Source organism: Primulina eburnea, chromosome 5, assembly GCF_022965805.1.
Source record: "Primulina eburnea isolate SZY01 chromosome 5, ASM2296580v1, whole genome shotgun sequence".
Classification (NCBI taxonomy): Eukaryota; Viridiplantae; Streptophyta; class Magnoliopsida; order Lamiales; family Gesneriaceae; genus Primulina; species Primulina eburnea.
Window position 1 is genome coordinate 6,959,443 of NC_133105.1, and position 17,857 is coordinate 6,977,299.

Here is a 17,857-nt window from a genome sequence, read left to right on the forward strand (position 1 = left end):
GGGGAGAGAGAACGAGAAGCGACGGGCGGCGGCGAGGCGAAGATTGGATTTGAAATCGAATGGGGAGAGAAGTATAGTGAAGTAAAGATGAAAAGAACAGTTTGAATTTGAGGAAATGCCGCCGGTCAGGTCCGAAATTCAAATAGATGCCTTTTTTGCATTCATTACCTATTATTTATTTATTTACCAGTATACCCACGCACGCACGCAACTCTATAATATTTTTTATAATTTATTTGATTTATATTTAAATGAATATCAAAATATAATTATAAAAAAGAATGAGAGATTACACTATAATTTTGATATATAAATTAAAAAATAAAATAATACAAATTAATTTCAGTGAGAATTGAAACTATAACCTAAACTCTAAAAAATAATGACTCTATTTGTTGAACTGCATATAATTTGCATTAAAATTTTAACATTTTATTAATATATATATTTATTAAAACAGATCATGACACCAAAATTAATTACTCTAAATGTTTCAAACTTAATAAAATAGTATAGATAATATGCGAAAGATATGGAATATATATTAAAAATAAAAGCAAGTAATTATTTAATTAATAATATTTTTCATTTAAGAATACTGACAGATTTAATTACAAATTGTTAAGAGATTAGAGATTACTTATTTTAGTAATTAAAACTATTAATGAATTTGCCCAAAAAAAAGAAGAGGGTAATATTGTCAAATGAGAGTATAAAAATTGAAGATGAGTCTGTTTAAAAATTTAAATTTTAAAAATTAATCATATATACAAATTTTTAATTTTTAAAATAAAATATTATTTATCAAATACATTACTAAATAAAAATAAAAATGGACATAAATTGATTGCACGTAATATTTTATTGTTTATCCTTTGTATAATATCATTCAAATAATATCGTTATTTTATAACAAAAGGCAAAAATTTGTGCGAGATAGTTTCACGGGTCATATTTTGTGACAGATCTCTTATTTGGGTCATCTATTAAAAAATATTATTTTTATACTAATAGTATTACTTTTTATTGTGAATATTGATAGGATTGACATGTCGTACAAATAAAGATTCGTGAGACCGTCTCACAAAAGATCTACTCATAAAAAAATTATATTCTTAGTCATAAGAAGATATATTATAAAGATCTCGAACCGAAACCTCGTCTCAAATTTAGAAATTCTGTGTCATGTGTGTTATAGTTCATCAGCACCTCTCAATGTTCTTCGTGAACCACATTCATCATAAAATGTCAAAAAGTTTGTATACATCGTCAAGAATGCCACAATTTGAATCACCACCTACTAAATATAGTAGAAGTATTTGGAAATCATATTTATCTATGAATTTCATGGAGTGCGTTGGATTCAGGACCGGCTCTAGGGGTAGGCGCCCTAGACAGCCGCCTAAGGCCTCTCTTTTTGTTAAAGCCTCTAATATAATTAGGGCTTTAGTTTTGGACTTTTAATTATCAATTTTTATGTGATATTTGTATATTTAATTTTAAAAAAAATTATATAAAACATTCACCTAAAAAAATAGCCTAAGACCTCCAAATTTCTGACGGCCCTGGTTGGATTGTGTATGGGAATAAGTGGCATGTCGAGCAGTTCGTAAAATGGCTATGCCAGGCGGCCCATACAAATTGAAAGGTCTATTCGCTAGGATCATCCACAATCGCGTATTAATATTTCAATGATTTCAGCAAAAAGGAAAAAGACGGATAGTTGAAGCATACGCACAAACAAATGTATACGGGAGTGAAAAATACACCACACCCCTACAATAATTTCTAAAATGGATAGGCGAATATATACACGAACACGATTAAAAACGACACCCCTATAGAGATTACATGATGGAAGAAACATAATGGTGGAACAAACTGAGAATCAAACAAGCAGAAGATGACAAAGTCCGCTAGGCACGAAGACAAACATCGACTCAAAGCACGGTAACATATCCAGAAATCGTATCACAAATTAGCAATTCGTTATGGACATAATAATCTATGCAGATGAATGAAGCTCGGTCTATCGAGAAGCTTTTAGCTGTGTCCTAACATTCACTAGCATAGAACCCCATCAAATGCCATTGATATCCTTAGCAGTTGTTGTCTTAAATGACCAAAAAGTGCAGCAATTACCTAAAACGTCACTCACAGATGCAAGTCCTTTGATAAATCAAATGTTAGTTCCTCGGCTTGGTTGGGATGAGAAACCCGCATTCTTTTCGCAACATGAAATTCATATGCTTCTGAAACAGATGCATCATCAACATCATCGGTTAACGATATAGGTACATCAAGTGTAGGAGGATATGCCTGATCAGTGGAGTTCACAATTCGATAGGGGCTGACACGCTCTGTAGCGTCCAATGTGCCACCAGAAGCAAAGGGAGGACAACAAGGCAAGATTTCGAGAGATGATGTGCCATTACCTTGTGTCTGATTTGTTTCTTCATAAAATTCTGACAGATTCTTCAAAAGTAAGGAACCTTCATTTTGCTCACTAATCCCTAATAGACTACAAGACTCTGACGTACCAACCAATTCTCCTGACACTGAGGTAATGCGAACGGTTGAGCAATCAATATTTCCAGATAATGTACATTTTGGTCCATCTGGTTCATCATAAGATCCAACAGCTTCAAAAGAATGGTATTTTTCATCAGCATCTAACTCCGAGACATCATCGGAGTTACCACTTGATGGTGCAGGGGACAGGTCAGCATCCTCTAGCATAGCTTCACAATCAGACTCCAATCTAAATTCTCTAGAAGAGTAAGGAAAGAGGGTTGCTACAGGGATCAATCCATCTACATGCTGGAAGGAGGATTCCGTTAATCCAGAATGCACAAAATGTTCGCCAGGTTCTCTCTCTTCCTGTCAAAAAGCATAAATGATCATGAGAAAAAGCTCATTGTTTTGAATGCAACTGACCTAAGAGAGACGGTTATACTAACACAAAATATCACCATCCAAGCTCTCATTCGGTGTTTAAAATGCAGTAAGACTGGTTCCCAACACACGAATTAAGAGGGAAAAAACCGTTTGCAGTAGTTTATACTCAAAAGCAGAACTCATAATCGGAAAAACTAAATAAACAGAATATAAGTTGGCCAGTGCATGATTGACTCTACCATTTAAATCTTCAATAAAAAATTTGATCCACAAGATCACGCAAAATTGAAATTGAGAAGTTTGGGACAAGCAATTCCTAGTCTCAAAGAAAACATTTTGTTTTTTCCGGAAAGAGTATGAACCTCATTAATTAGTAAACATAAAAAAAACAAGTAATAAATAAAAAAAACTTTATATTATAGTAGCACGCATAAACACATATGTATCAAAATGCGGAATATCTATGTATTTGTCAGTAAGGGTGCCATAAATTTAGGTTTATTCGGTTCGGTTTAAACAGTTTTTCGATCGGCTTTGATTTTTGGTCCATAAAATCGATTCAGTATGAAAGCATAGGACAATAGTTATTTTTCAATTTATTATTTAAACCATATAAACCAAACCATAATACAGGAAGACCAAACCGAAGCAAAACAAAGTGGTTGGTATTCGGATTAGGCATTTGAAAAAGCGAACCGAAATTTACCAAAACCGGACTGACCATTGCACACCCCTATTTCTCGTAGACAATGCACAAACCACAAAATTTCAAATGGCATTCATATTTACTCTAAGATTAAGAATATAACAAACCTAAGCACTTGATCATACTGATGGTATCTTAAAGTACCTTGGTCTGAGAAACAGGTCTTCTCAACTCATCATCAATAGACTCTATCTGCTCAAAAGCTCGAGAATGCATGCCACTGAATGACCCTGACACATATCCTGGCTCTAACAAATTCTTCAAACTCAATCCTGAATTTCTGGTGCATTGGTTATTGTTAACTTGTGTAGCTGATAGTAAAGTCATCTCAATTCCATGCTCATTTTCATTGTAATTAGCGGTCGTCGGAGCACTAGGTGAATTATTTATGTCACTTTCACTTGACGAAGAACATTCTTCAGAACATGTCTCAAGGAGCTCATGAATCAATCTCTCAATACAAGCCCGTTTCATGGATGCTTCACCAGGAGGAAACCAATCTGCTTGAAGCTGGAAAACAGACACTAGGTCAGTTTGGCATACGAGTTTTAACGTGTTTGTTCCTTGCTGCAAAGGAACATCTGAAAAAAGAAAAAGAATTCTGAAATTCCAACCATTAACCTGAGAAGGAAATAATGACCAAAAAAAAAGATATCTGCTGAAAGACCATATTAGTATAAAGCAAAAAAGAAACCATTCGTAAGATTATCAGGGTTGTCAGTGAAATCATGATCGGCTCAATAAAATTGCCTCAATCATGCAAAAAAGACAACTATTAGAACATTTTTCCGTTTTAAATTGGCGATGAGAAATTTTAAACATGAAGTCAAGCATTTCAATCAATAAATCCGCGTAGGGGGCTAACTTCGGACAAACCAGATTGAAAGTTAAATAACTCAAAAACTATATCCTTCTTCTGATTCAAATTTATGATCATATCCATGAACTGGATGATATCAAGTATATAATTAGTCGCACTTCATATGAAAGTGAACACTTGTATCTTTAATAGATACTTTATCTCTTGATATTCTTATCACAGTCAGAATATAATTTAAAAGGATTTACCATGTCAATATCAATCCATCTAGAATCTTCACAATTTGCTGTGTAATTGAATAAAAAAAAATTATGTTTATGATCTCTATTTCCTTTGAAACAGAGTGGACGGACAACATACAGGGGATTTGGAAAAATGGGTCAGGATCAGTCTCATAAACAAACTGATAAGAAGTATTGTAAGGCTTTGTCTTTGGTGGTAAATATGATGAAGTCTGGTATGACTTTGAAAAAGGGATGATAGAACTTCAAGGCTTAAGGGACAATAGAACCAATAACCTTCCGCAACTTTCAAGTTTCAATAACCCTCCTCGCAAATAGTCCCCAACAATGTCCGTGACTCCGTGCACAGTTAAAAACCCAAAAGGTGCACAATAATTATGGGAAGTAGAAGTTAAGTGAAAAATAAATTACAATACCCACAATTTTTAAGGTAAACATAACATAAAAATGACAGGATAATTTTTTGGGCGTCTTGGTCAGGTCATTTCCACCAGATGGTTCATACCAGGAAATATTTAGATACTTCGTCCGAGAACATTTTGCATTAACAAATAAGTGAAAGAAAAAACTTGAGTGTCATTCAAGAGGCTATGGGTCTAAATAGAATGCTAGGTTTGAATGTCTTGCTCGTTGCAATGCCATAGAAGTTTAATCGGCCAATCATAGGAATGTTTTTACTACTTGAATTATAAGGCAATAAGATAAGATGATTGTGTGTTTGATTCAGAAGTTAGGACAAAGCATTATACTTACGAAATTGGAAGATGGCGTTATCTTGTACACGTTAAAGTTCGTAGGGGCTTCGTCCAGAAAAAGCTCCACATAGTGAAGCAAGAAAAGGCCACAATCATATAAATTTTGCTGCTGAGGTAGCTACAGAGCCAAAAAAAAAAATAAAGATCAAATTATTAATCATAATACATGAAGGCACATGCCATAAGTTCCACACTAGCAAATTATTAAATCAATGACAAAAATGTAATCAAATGCGTTGATTATAATATGTCAGATAAAAGATACATAAGAGTTCAGTGCAAAGTAGAATCAAATGCTGAACATGCGGATGTTAGTTGAACATTTTTTTATAAGAAACGATATTTTATTAATAATAACATAAGAAAGAGTACATCAGTGGACTAGTGGTTCACTGTCATCATGAAACACACAATATCAAATTGATCTTAATGATACACATATTCTCAATCTCTCAATAAATCTAAAATCATTCTTAAAATAAATTTACTGAGCCTAAGCTCAACAGCATCAATTTTTTTTAAAAATGCTGCAACTAAATAAATAAATTAGGGGGGGGAGGGGGGGGGGGGTTGGGGTTGTTTGAGGCTGACCAATTATAGCCCACTTCACTAATTTACCCACAAGTTTTTCGCGGAGAACAAAAGTAACAAGAACAAAAACGCGAGGATCATGTGAATGTGAAACTATTAGAAATAAATTAAACTAAAATAGTGACAAGAATACAAGTAGCATGAATAATATAACACTCTTATTATTGGTGTGTTGAATAAAATAATGGTAGCAGCGATTATTTTTAAGTATTAACTGATAGTGTTTACTTAACTTCGGCATATATATTTTAGCATTTAACATAAAATAACGAGTGCAATTATAATGAAAATTGTACTCATCCCCTATTTATTTTGACAAATTGTCCATAAATTAAGCTGATTTATTAACACAAAGGTGGTTTTTGTGTTTACAGTTTCCAAATACCATATCGAGCATTAATACTAAACAGTAATAACAATTGCGAGATATTTTTATTTTTGTTGATTTGATATACAATCATTAGAACCACATATTTATTATTCCAAAAACAAGGATATAAAATTATGATAGTCAAGATATTAGAACTAAATGATTACCTTTGTTTTTCTTCTGAGCATATTTTTTTTTATATAAGAAACTTCTGAGCATATTAGTTTTAATTCAATACCTATCTACCAGATGTTTGGAGGAGAGGGCGGCCTATCTAAAAGAGCGGAAGCTTATTAGGTATTTTGTGAACTCTCACTGTTCAATGTATTCATGTAGAATTAGAAAGGTACCTCAAGAGAGACAAACTTTAAGTTTCTGAATTTTGAATACATATCTTCACATGTCTCATTCTGCCTTTCTTTCCACTCCTCCCACAAGTAACTGTCATGCCACGATATACATTGAAAAATAATCAAAAAGTGTACGGAATGACGTAAGAACAGAAGGAAATGCAAGCATAGAAAATTTGAATAGAATTAAAAGTTAAAAGTGTTGAACCAAACTGTAACATATAACAAGATATTTAGTAAATGGCTAACTGAATATCCAATTAATTCTAACTTATTGCAGTTGCAGGTATTTGGACAATAAACTATCATTCCCAAGGAATTGGCCTTCATAAGGTACTATTTATAGTCACAAAATTCCTCCTGTTTAACGGAAATTTACTTAAAAATACAGAGTAAGTAATATCTCAAACAAATAAAGCACAGCCTTAATGGAAGCAATTTTTATCCTTTACATGCCTCAAGTCCTTCCATTCTCAATACACCATCTCTAATAAATGAAAGAGACTACCTCTGCATAAGATCTTTGAGGCCCATATGAGTTCCTCTGAATGAATCCATATGCAATATACAGGGTAGTCTAATCAACTTGTCATCAACATCTAAAATTGACAAAGGAATAATGTCAAAGAACAGAAAAATCTTATTTAGAACATGGCCGTCAGTGCGAAACTACTTGCCTGTATCCTTCGTGACTTCACCAAAATAACAAACCACTATAAGACTCCAGTGGTAACTGACATACAAATAAATTGTAAACCACTATTTTCTATATCCTGATACCAGAAGTTAGAACTCAAGAAAATCAAGCGAAAAGGTTGGTAATAGAGTTACTGCTTTATTACTTGTAGTTGACGGGAATAAATATGAAATCCTTTTCCAGCAAGTTCACTTTTCTTGTCCATTTACGAACTCGCTGGAAAGCTGCCTTGCCATCAAAAGCACTGGATGGATCTTTATCCATGTCAGCAAGCTTCCTAAAGAAGAAACTGTTGAAAAAATGTAACTTAACCCTCTCCTCTCCACTTTGTCTATTCTTCAAGTATCTGTCATGAGGTTAAACTTCAATCACTTATCCGCTATTGTAAACCTTAAACTCTATTTTAATAAAATTTTTGTTTCCTCTCAAAAAAAAAAACTTCAATCAAATCAAATGAAGGAGAAAATGAGTAAATGAAAACAGCAGCTAACATTTGAAAAAAAAAAAGAAACTGAGAAGTGAGAACCAAACAATATTTAAGAATTATTCTGCACTAGACCGATTTTATTTCTTTAAACTGCCAATAAAAAAGGATTTGTACTTACCTGACTCAATCCTCAGCCAATAGTCCACAGGAATAAAATCATAATGAAACAAACCACCATATCAAGGTCTCTTATTTACTAATTAAACATTATCAGCTGAGGATAACCAGGGCAGTCCTTTACCATTAATTTCATTCCCCTTTGCAAACTAAGTAAGCAGTTAGCAATAAACAGCTAGTTTTGATGTGAATATGTAGAACTTACTTGATATAAAAATCTATGATTGTATCATTCACAAAAGTATTTGGTTGCAGTAGATCTATGTCTCTCTTACTTATAGAAACAGCATCTGGGTCACCTTTTGGATAAATCACTTCGTCAAAAGGCTTATCAAAACTGCACATTTGAATAAACTAAGTTCAGATAATGATCGAACAAGCAAGAAGAATATATACATCTTTATGTAGTATTTTTTGGCTCTACCAGTAGAATTCAATACAAAACTCCTTTTTTGTGATTTTTTTGTAGAGGGAAAGTGAGGATGTTCAAACTGAAGTCAAAATATAGTATCAATAATAGACCTTGTAAACAAAATGAGTAGTAGTTATCATCCTCTCAGCTCCTACGCTCTTTGCCCCATTTTGTAAGTTATATCTTTTGACATGATAATATTGTGCAATAACATTCCCCCGAAGTGGAAATAATTCCCGTTTGAACTAAAATATTTAATATTGAATGCTGTTAATTAATGAATATGTTAAAAAAGTAGCTCTTCCATACATCTGAAATGATTCCAAAGACACGCGGTAAAAGTGGGAAATCAATATGACACTAAACAATGGAAATGTGCCAATCAAACTAATCATAGAGATTCAGTGAAGGGATCAGGGATTAAAATAGATAACAAATCGCACAAAATTATATAAGGAAAAAAAATAAAAACATCAAGGAGCATTTTCACTCACTTGGGGAAATAGCTTCTTGTGAACATAGCTTCCCAGTGAGGTAAAGTTGAGCACTTCTCTAATCCAATGCTTCATATGAAAACAAGCGAAAATACACTAACCCCATCAGAATCGTGACAAAGCTAACAGATTTAATTTATTTAAATATTTAAAAGCTTGTGAAGACGTATATGTAAAGGAATTGCCTTTGGATTTCTTATCGAATACATAAAGGACAATACAAATAGAAATAAAAAAGGTCGACAGTCAACAAACTACAACAACCGATGTCCTATACGGTATTAGAGATGCCAACCTCAGTCCAAACTTAACAAATCCAATTCCAATAAAGCAATATGGAAAAAACTCAAGTGGTCAAAGCAATACTATAACAATGCACACACCCATGAAACTAAAAAGAGATGTTCCCGAAATTTTGAAATGGAGAAGCAAAGACTGAACTCATGGGACTGCAAACTCCTGGTAAGAACAAATGCCTGAGATGTATGTAATATATGCACAAGTGTGCTTCATAATAAAATTGTACAAAATACTAAGAAAACTACTGAGCAAAAATGATTTTTTAGTGGAGTAGAAAGTAGAAAAAAAATAAGGGTGTAATCAAAGAGAATGAGGTTATGGCCTTGTTTGCTTCAATTTCCAGGAGAAATTTTCAACTGCTTTCCACTCTAAAATGAGAAGTTTGTTTGTCTACATTATTTTTAAAAAAAAAATCAATAAACTTAAGAGATTCATCGCATTTTTTTTCATATTTTCGTTCCCAACTTATAAATCCAAACTATTCTATTTTCATTTCAAAATTTTCGTCAAACAAATTCTTTTTTTTTTTTTGATAGAAAACTAGATTATTATTAAAATATGAGGTTACACAAGTTGTGCGGATAAATAATCCGCAACCACAATACAAGAAGTTTAACTTAATACAAACCCTCTTCCAACCCTAGTAAAACTCAATAATTACAAACTCTACGACATCATATCGCAAATATCACAAGAAAATAAAATTCCAGTCTCTTATCAAATCCGAAATTCCCAAATCAAATGACTATACTCTTTCAAATTTGTTGTCCAGGATGCAAAATAACCACTTCCCGAATGCTTTATATACTTAATCATCTCATATCACATAAGCAATTATCAAAATAATCCTAAAACGATAACCTTTTTCACCTATTCCATTTTAAAGTTCATATACCTTTCAAACGTAAAAATGTGATATAAATGAAGAATGAACCAGACAAACTATAAATATTTTAACCTAAAAGGTGCTCACCAGAACTTAATATCAAGCCAAATGAAAGTTCGACCACAACCAAACAAAAACATATAAAGCAGGCCACCCCCACCCCAAGGAAAAAAGAAAACATCTTCTGCGGTCAATCCAAAACGCCTAAAATGCATGCTACAGAAAGCGGGAATAGGAAAATTTCATGACATTTTGATATATCAGATTATATGCACTACCACTATTAACTTATGGAAATCAAAACATGATAAGATCCACCATTGACTCCTCAAAAATGAACATTGGTCTTTAGTACCTATAATTCCCCGAAACTAAACTACAATTGTGACTATTGGTGGTGTTTTTCTTTAAAAAAATCTTGAACATTTTAGTTTTTTTTTTAAAAACAGAGACACGCATATAAATAATAAAATATTTAGTCAATCAACTCCTAAACACTATCGACTATAAAATGTAACACAAGAAAAATATACTTGGTTGCATGGATACTGTGGCATCCTTAAGAGAAAAAAAAGCGTGTCTGAAGACTCACTCAAGCAAACTATTCCATAGTGCCTTGTATTTTGCATCAAGAGATGCAATTGCTTCCTTCTTTTCATACCAATCAGAATCAACAGCTGTAAACTTCAACTCATGAATTCCGGAAACTGTAATTACAGCATCACAAGAATGAGAACAGTTCAAGTAGCAACATAACTCTAGAGGGATCACAAGGGGGAAAAAGAGAAAATCTGTTCAAACAAGAATTCTTAATATCAGTCAAGGATGTTTTTCATCAACACACATATGAACCAGGCCTTTTAACTTAAGATTAGAGGTAAAAAGATGTTTCAAAACTTCACAGGTTAATATAATCAAAGAAGTGGAAGATCATCCTGTTCAAGAAAAAGCAAATCATAACAAAGAATATTAATGAATTAAAGTAAACAAACAAAGCTCTAAGAGGGAAGCATAAGCAGATCAGTTCCAAAACACTTTTTTATTTATAAGCAGTATCTCCACAATTTTGAAGAAGAGTGCAGAGTGGACTGTGGATGAATAGATGGATATAAATTTACCATCGCAGGAGAACACATATTTTGCATTTGTATAGTAATTTAGTAAATCAACACAAAATATTAACTTGATCAGATGATAAAATATGATCGTGATAGGTATTACACATAAAGCAAGCACACTAAACCAACCTGAAGCATCGTGAACTGCCACATCATGAGTTATGCTTTTTGAGATGAAAAATATACTAATAATCCCGGTCTCAAGCTGAGAAGGTCATAAATGCCAATATCAAATTTTAACTTCACGCAGTATTATACTGGAAAAACATAAAAAATGATCTGCAGCACATCTTAACTAACCCGAGCACTCCAACAAGACTCTATTTTGACAATATCATCAATTTCCAACTGAAAACGAATACTTTCTTTGGTTCCATAAGTGGTTTTACTTTTAACTTCAACAGAATTTCTTGAAAAGCTCACAACAGAATCTAGATAGCGTGCACCAAGGTAATACATATAATCCGTGATGAATATGATTCGTCCCCTGTCATCACCCTGCAAATAAGAACAGATAACTCAAATATGGAGTAAGATAATCTGGATGGCTTAGTTATTTAATTGATTCCAAGCTTAACTCAGAGAGCTAACATAAGCAATATCATGAAATCAATAAAGCAGCCTAAAGAAAAGCCACAACAGAATCTCGATAGCGTGGACCATTGTAAGATACATAACCAGTGTTTAAAACGAACCTGTTGTCACCCTATCAATAAGAAAAGAGAACTCAACTATGGAGCAAGACAATGTGGATGACTTGGTAATTTAATTCACATCAAGCTTAAATCAGTCAGCTAAAATAAGCAATGTCATGGAATTTATAAAGCAGTCTTTAGAGAAATGTCATCACAGCAGAGTCCATGCACAAGTTATATCACTTCAATGTCAATTCGGCGGGCCTCATTTCTGAACATTCATAGTTTCACAAACATGTTTGTAATTAATAAAGATTAAAGAAACATATATGTTTGTCATCACCATATTTGATCGAATTTCCGTTCCTGGCCTCAAATTTACCCTACCAAGTGAAAACTGGCAAAAGAGTGATAGATTGTATAAGATACTTCAGTAATCTAACATCAAATATTTTATTAATCTCACTCTATTTTCAATAACGAAGATGTTTTACAATTTCAGTCTTGCCCGGGAGTTCAGCAGTTTCTGTGTATCATCTTGTCCCTTGATGCTAAATGTATAAATGAATGATTAACTAGTTACTGATCTAAATGGTAAAATAAAAAAATGGGAAGATATTTACCAAATCCCAGCCACTGAAGCAGTCAACGGGTGATAGTCCATCAGAAGAAGCTGGGAATATGCAACAAATGCAGTAAGAAAACGGGATTGCAAAACACCCATAGGTAAACTATACTCCATCATCACTAAAGTAAACAAACAAACAAAAGAAGAAAACAAAGAAAAGGCTTAAATAAGGCAAGAAAGAAAATGTAGCAGATGAAGATCCCTCACTCTTGTTTTCATCAGCGTCTGAAGCCAAGCGAACAAACTCATCCTGCATGCATTTCAAAAGAGAACGACCTATTGTTAGAAGCACTAGTTCTTTCATCCAAACAATTATAAAGAAAAAGAAATAAAAAGTACATCAAACGACGGCTTTGAGAAGGGAAATTTTGACTGGTCCTTCAAACAAGCAGGGGCTACAGGGATTAGGCTACATTCCACAAGAGGACAGACACTTTCAGGCTCATGAATATTAGATTTAATTTCTGAAGCTTGTTCGTGGATTTCAAAATTATTATGCAAATCATTGCTTGCTCTAGGCATCTTTTCCTCATCAAGATTTTCAATCTCCGAAGGACTAAATGCAGCAGCAGCAGCACCACTGTGATCAACGTCAGCAGCATCTACATTCTCACACATTGCAGTGTCAATCACCTTTGTATGAATTTCAGCTCCCCGGGTAACTATAACAATAAACAGAATCATTTTCAAGATATTTTAAAAGAAAAGGAAAATGCTGTGAAAAGACACAACTTGATTTAACTTCCATGAATGATTTGAAAAGGCTCCAACATGAACTGAATCTTAGAACTACAGCTAAATTGCATCTCGTGGCAATAAGAACTAATATTTTAAGAAGATAGAACGATTGGGTCCACTGTTCTCATGATAACAATTTGAAGGTCTATAAAATATAATTGGTTTACAAAGCTCCCAGGTGCTTGTGTACAATTTCAGAGGGTTCATATTTATAATCTCCATGTGTCAAAAATAGAATCATTTCGTAAACTGTTTTCATGTTGGAAAATGACTGGAGGCAGATAAATGCTATTGCATGCATTTTTGGCATGAAACTAGAAAACCAACTTCAAATTGTACGCCAGATAGGTAACAAAATCTAGATAAGAACATGGTAATAAGAAACACATACTTCTGTGAATTTGATTAACTTTAATTTTTTCCAAAAATAATACACAATATCTTAATCTTAAAATAGAAGTTTACAAATGTGTAGCACTGCCTGACACTTACTGGATGAACAAGAGTGAAGTCATATTTCTATGTCATATTCCAAGTTTCAGAGATCAGTTTCTATGGTGAACATGTTCCTAGGCTGTCTTACCAGGTCTTCAGGAGCAAGCCAAAATTAACAAAATATGAGGATGCGCTAAAGCATGGAAAGTACTATCAAGGGTAATTATTGTTGACACTGGATTTGGGCCACATGCCCACTAATTTAAGTTAGTGCATGAGTTAACCTTCACTAACCCGGTAATCTCCATCTTTTTCCAAATTTTTCATACTTTTCGATCTCTATTTACCAGCACTTTTGAACAATAACCGCTTCAAATATGAGATGTATTCAATGCATAATGAACACGTTGCCAGCACTCCAAACAATTGTTTCAAGAATCACTTGGAGCTATGCTTAAACAATAGAAATAAAGGTGCGGTTATACAAATATTGAATCCAGAATCACTACTCAATTTCATACGACATAATTTCAGCTCCCAGAAGAAACACTCCAAAAAACTCCCCATAAAAACTCAAAACAAACCAGACATTGCTACTTACCAGAATCGAGAAAAGAATACTCGTCGTGATCAAGAGCATGGGACTTTCTATATTTGCTAGTCAAATTTCTGGCAGTCATCTCGGTCAGCTCATCTTCTTCTCTGAACTCGAAAACGTCGAGGGATTTGCACGAAGCCTTCATCCTTTTTCTTCAAGTGACTCTAGATTAACGTGCCAACCGTGGAGATGGAAAATAATATAAAGACCGAAATGCAAATCGATCGGGCTAGGGTTTCCACACTGCCACTTACAGGGAATATTTTGCGGGTTTGGATGATTAGGGTTCAGACAATGAATAAAATACCGAACATTTGGGGGTTCGGGCGGGTTCGGCGATCGTTCCCGAGCCAATTGTTGTAGAATACCATTGACTACGGTTGGTAGCGCGTGGGAGCAATGCGAATTGCAGAGCGTGGCCGGAACGAAATTTAACGAGTCAATTTTGACATGGGCCAGCGTCCACCCAATTACCCTTGAATATATATTTACACTATTTTATATATACTAATTATTCAAGTATTGTAGGATTTAAAATTCAAATCTTTTATCATAGATTTCATGTTTTTTTGTTTGGATAAACAAGTATTTCAGATTGTATTTTAAATTCGTCAGTATAAAGTATGTTTGACCAAGAAAATTTTATTCAAATTGTACCAAATACTTCTATTGTCATGTATATATTTAAAATTTAAAATTTAAAATTTAAAATAGAAATATCCAAATATTTATATTCGTGATATGGTTTGACTCGATCCATATCTGAAATGAAAAGTAATATTTTTTATGAGTCGGATTGGGTCAGATATTCATCTCACAAAATTGAAAAAAAAAATTTGTGAAATAAAATTATATCACATCGAAATAACCATATCCAATCCAAAAAATAACATTAGATCTTATCTTATTTATTTACTAGACGATAACATTTATATATATGAATAAAGATCCAATGAAATGTTAATTTTTTTCCTAAAAAACAAATATATTGATGTAGATTATAATATTCATCTTCATAAGCTAAAAATATCAAATCCAACCTCACCAAACAACATAAAAATATCGAATCCAAATATTTGTCTCGCTAAAATATAAAAAATTTTATAACATAAGTGTGATCGTCGAAAACCATGAAAGACTTGCCGCCAATCTCATTGTGCAATGTGATTTATCATATTCTGGCAAAAGTCTTGGTCAACAGGTTGAAGACTCTTTTGCCCAAAATTATCTCACCTGAGCGCTCAGTTTTATTGGAGGTTGATCAATTTTGGATGGACAAAAACTTATGTGAGACGGTCTAACGGGTCGTATTTGTGAGACAGATCTCTTATTTGGGTCATCCATGAAAAATTATAATTTTTTATACTGAGAGTATTACTTTTTATTGTGAATATCGGTAGGGTCGAACCGTCTCACAGATTAGGATCCGTGAGACGGTCACACATGAGACTCACTCTTCTGGATGATATACTCGTAGCCTTCGAGGCCATGCATTATATAGAAAAAAGAATCACGGGAAGAACGGATAGATAGTTTTTAAGTTTGACATAAGTAAAGCTTGTGACTAAGTATATTGGGAATTATTGTAGAAACTCTTACAAAGATGCATTTTCATCGACAGTGGATTAGATGGATTATGTTATGCATTTCTTCGGGCACTTACAATATTATTGTCAATGATGTTGTTGTAGGACCGATAACTCGCGTGACAGGCCTGCATTAAGGAGATCCACTCTCCTTTTTAATCTGATTGGCAGAAACAAGCGCACAATCTTTAATTATCTTCGGGGTCGAATGTAGAAGTGAGTTCAAGGGTGGAGCAGCAAAAATATTTATAAAGAAGGCAGATAAATGTTCGTTAAAGAAATGGCACATGCAATTTTTGAGTTTATTGTATGAGTCGTACTTACTCTCAGCGTAACTTGCTAGAGAACTCCAAAGAAAGTTGAATTCCCTTTGGTTGGGATCAAAGAAAGATGGGGATAAAAGTTTGAGCCGGATGAGAATAGGATATGTCATATGAGCTTAAGAAGTTCCGCAAATTATTTAATTTTAATATGGAAATGCTCGGGAAGCAAGGTTGGAAATTTATCTCCAACCCAGACACATTTGTTTGTGAGTTATTCAAAGCCAAATATTATCCACAAAGGGATTTCTTAAATCTCAGACTTGACGTAGCGTCTTGAGCTCCCAAGTTTTGCTCCGTAAGGGAGTTAGTTGGAAAATTGGTGATGATTGCTCAACCCATGTCGTTGGAAAATTATCACGGTTTTTAAAACCATGGTAAATAAGTGACATTTAAATAAAATCATAACTAATTTTTTACTATATTATTACAAATTCAGTCGCTAAAATTAGCGATGGTTTTTTGACTGAATTTTCCCACGGTTTTAAAAAACCTTGTTTTAAGAAAACTGTGGGCAAATTACTACGATTTTAAAATATTGGTAAAATTAGGAAATTGTCGCTAATTTCAGCTATGGATTTAACATTTCGTCACTTTTAGCGACAAAATATTAAAACTATCACATTAATTACATAGCAACGATTTTTCAAATCATTTGGTCGCTAATTGCGACAATTTTTATAAAATTATATGTTATCGCAATATATGTTATGGAAATATATAAAAAGATGCATATGCTATATGTATATTTGTAGGATAAAACATTTATACTTTTGTTAGATGCATGTGTATTGAGGAGTAGAATGTCCTCTTTGGAAGAGCAAGTACGTCTTCTGATTGGTGGCATGTCTCAAAGAGAACTTAAGTAGCCATACGACAGTGTATTCCACTCACACAGCTCCTCCCACATCGGCTGATTCACAGCAAGAGGATCACATAGCGGTCGCTTCGTTGCCGAACCATCGAACAAGCATAGATCTTTTTATGGATGCGGTTTACTCACAACAGTATATCGGGTCATCACATGACTTGGGCTACGACGATGACGATGGACACGAGGATCGTGATGGTGATGAACATGACGATTACGACATTGAGACACCAGAGGATTTTATTACATTTTGTTGATGATATTTATTGGACACTTTAGTTTATATATAAGTTGGATTCGAATTTTATATATATATATATATATATATATATATATATATATATATATATATATAATATCAATCGGATTCAATTATATATATATATATTAGTTTAAATTTTTTGGAGGAATTTTAACTTAATTTATTATGTTTGATAAATATTCAAATGCACTAATAAAAAATTTTAAAATAAAACATATTAACTATTAAATTCTAAATATAAAAAATGTAAAATTTATTAATTATAATTTTTTTAAATATTATACTTTTATTAAAAATTAATTTAAATTAAATATTTTAGCGACAATTTTGAATTATGTCGCTCAAATAACGACAATTTGCTTAAAAAACAATTTTTTCACGTCAATTTTTTAAATTTGTCTCTAATAGTTAATGAAGCCCGATATATGGACGAAATTAAAAACAATCGTTAATTTCATTAGCGACGGTTTTGACCGTCGTAAACCACCTTTTTATGGTGATATAGATGCGGCTTTTTCCGAGTGGGGGCCTGGGTTCGGGA

At 33.2% G+C, this 17,857-nt stretch overlaps 1 protein-coding gene across 2 annotated transcripts; it reads right to left on the minus strand.

The window, feature by feature from the left end:
* Positions 1-1,720: 1,720 nt before the first annotated feature.
* Positions 1,721-14,699, minus strand: LOC140832780 (probable ubiquitin-like-specific protease 2B). Of its 2 annotated transcripts, XM_073196968.1 has the most exons (17): positions 14,281-14,699; positions 12,926-13,168; positions 12,846-12,895; positions 12,714-12,756; positions 12,502-12,551; positions 11,544-11,741; positions 11,373-11,448; positions 10,718-10,832; positions 8,940-9,008; positions 8,239-8,370; positions 7,575-7,775; positions 7,410-7,465; positions 7,241-7,331; positions 6,733-6,823; positions 5,420-5,539; positions 3,749-4,114; positions 1,721-2,880 (listed from the first exon to the last, which is right to left on the minus strand). In XM_073196968.1, exons 1-17 carry the CDS (start codon positions 14,420-14,422, stop codon positions 2,155-2,157), a joined length of 2,769 nt encoding a protein of 922 aa, XP_073053069.1. In that variant the 5' UTR covers positions 14,423-14,699; the 3' UTR covers positions 1,721-2,154. The 2 variants fall into 2 exon arrangements, with proteins under 2 accessions (XP_073053069.1, XP_073053068.1); XM_073196967.1 differs by having other exon boundaries at positions 12,846-13,168; positions 14,281-14,698.
* Positions 14,700-17,857: the final 3,158 nt, after the last annotated feature.

Bases quoted from the DNA above. Each gene is read 5' to 3' on its own strand.
- LOC140832780 (XM_073196967.1), bottom strand. From the start codon at position 14,422: ATGAAGGCTTCGTGCAAATCCCTCGACGTTTTCGAGTTCAGAGAAGAA. The intron at 12,552-12,713 runs GTGAGGGATCTT...GCATATTCCCAG, and splicing joins AGACGCTGATGAAAACAAGA to CTTCTTCTGATGGACTATCA. The intron at 9,009-10,717 runs GTGAGTCTTCAG...TTTCATATGAAG, and splicing joins CTATGGAATAGTTTGCTTGA to CATTGGATTAGAGAAGTGCT.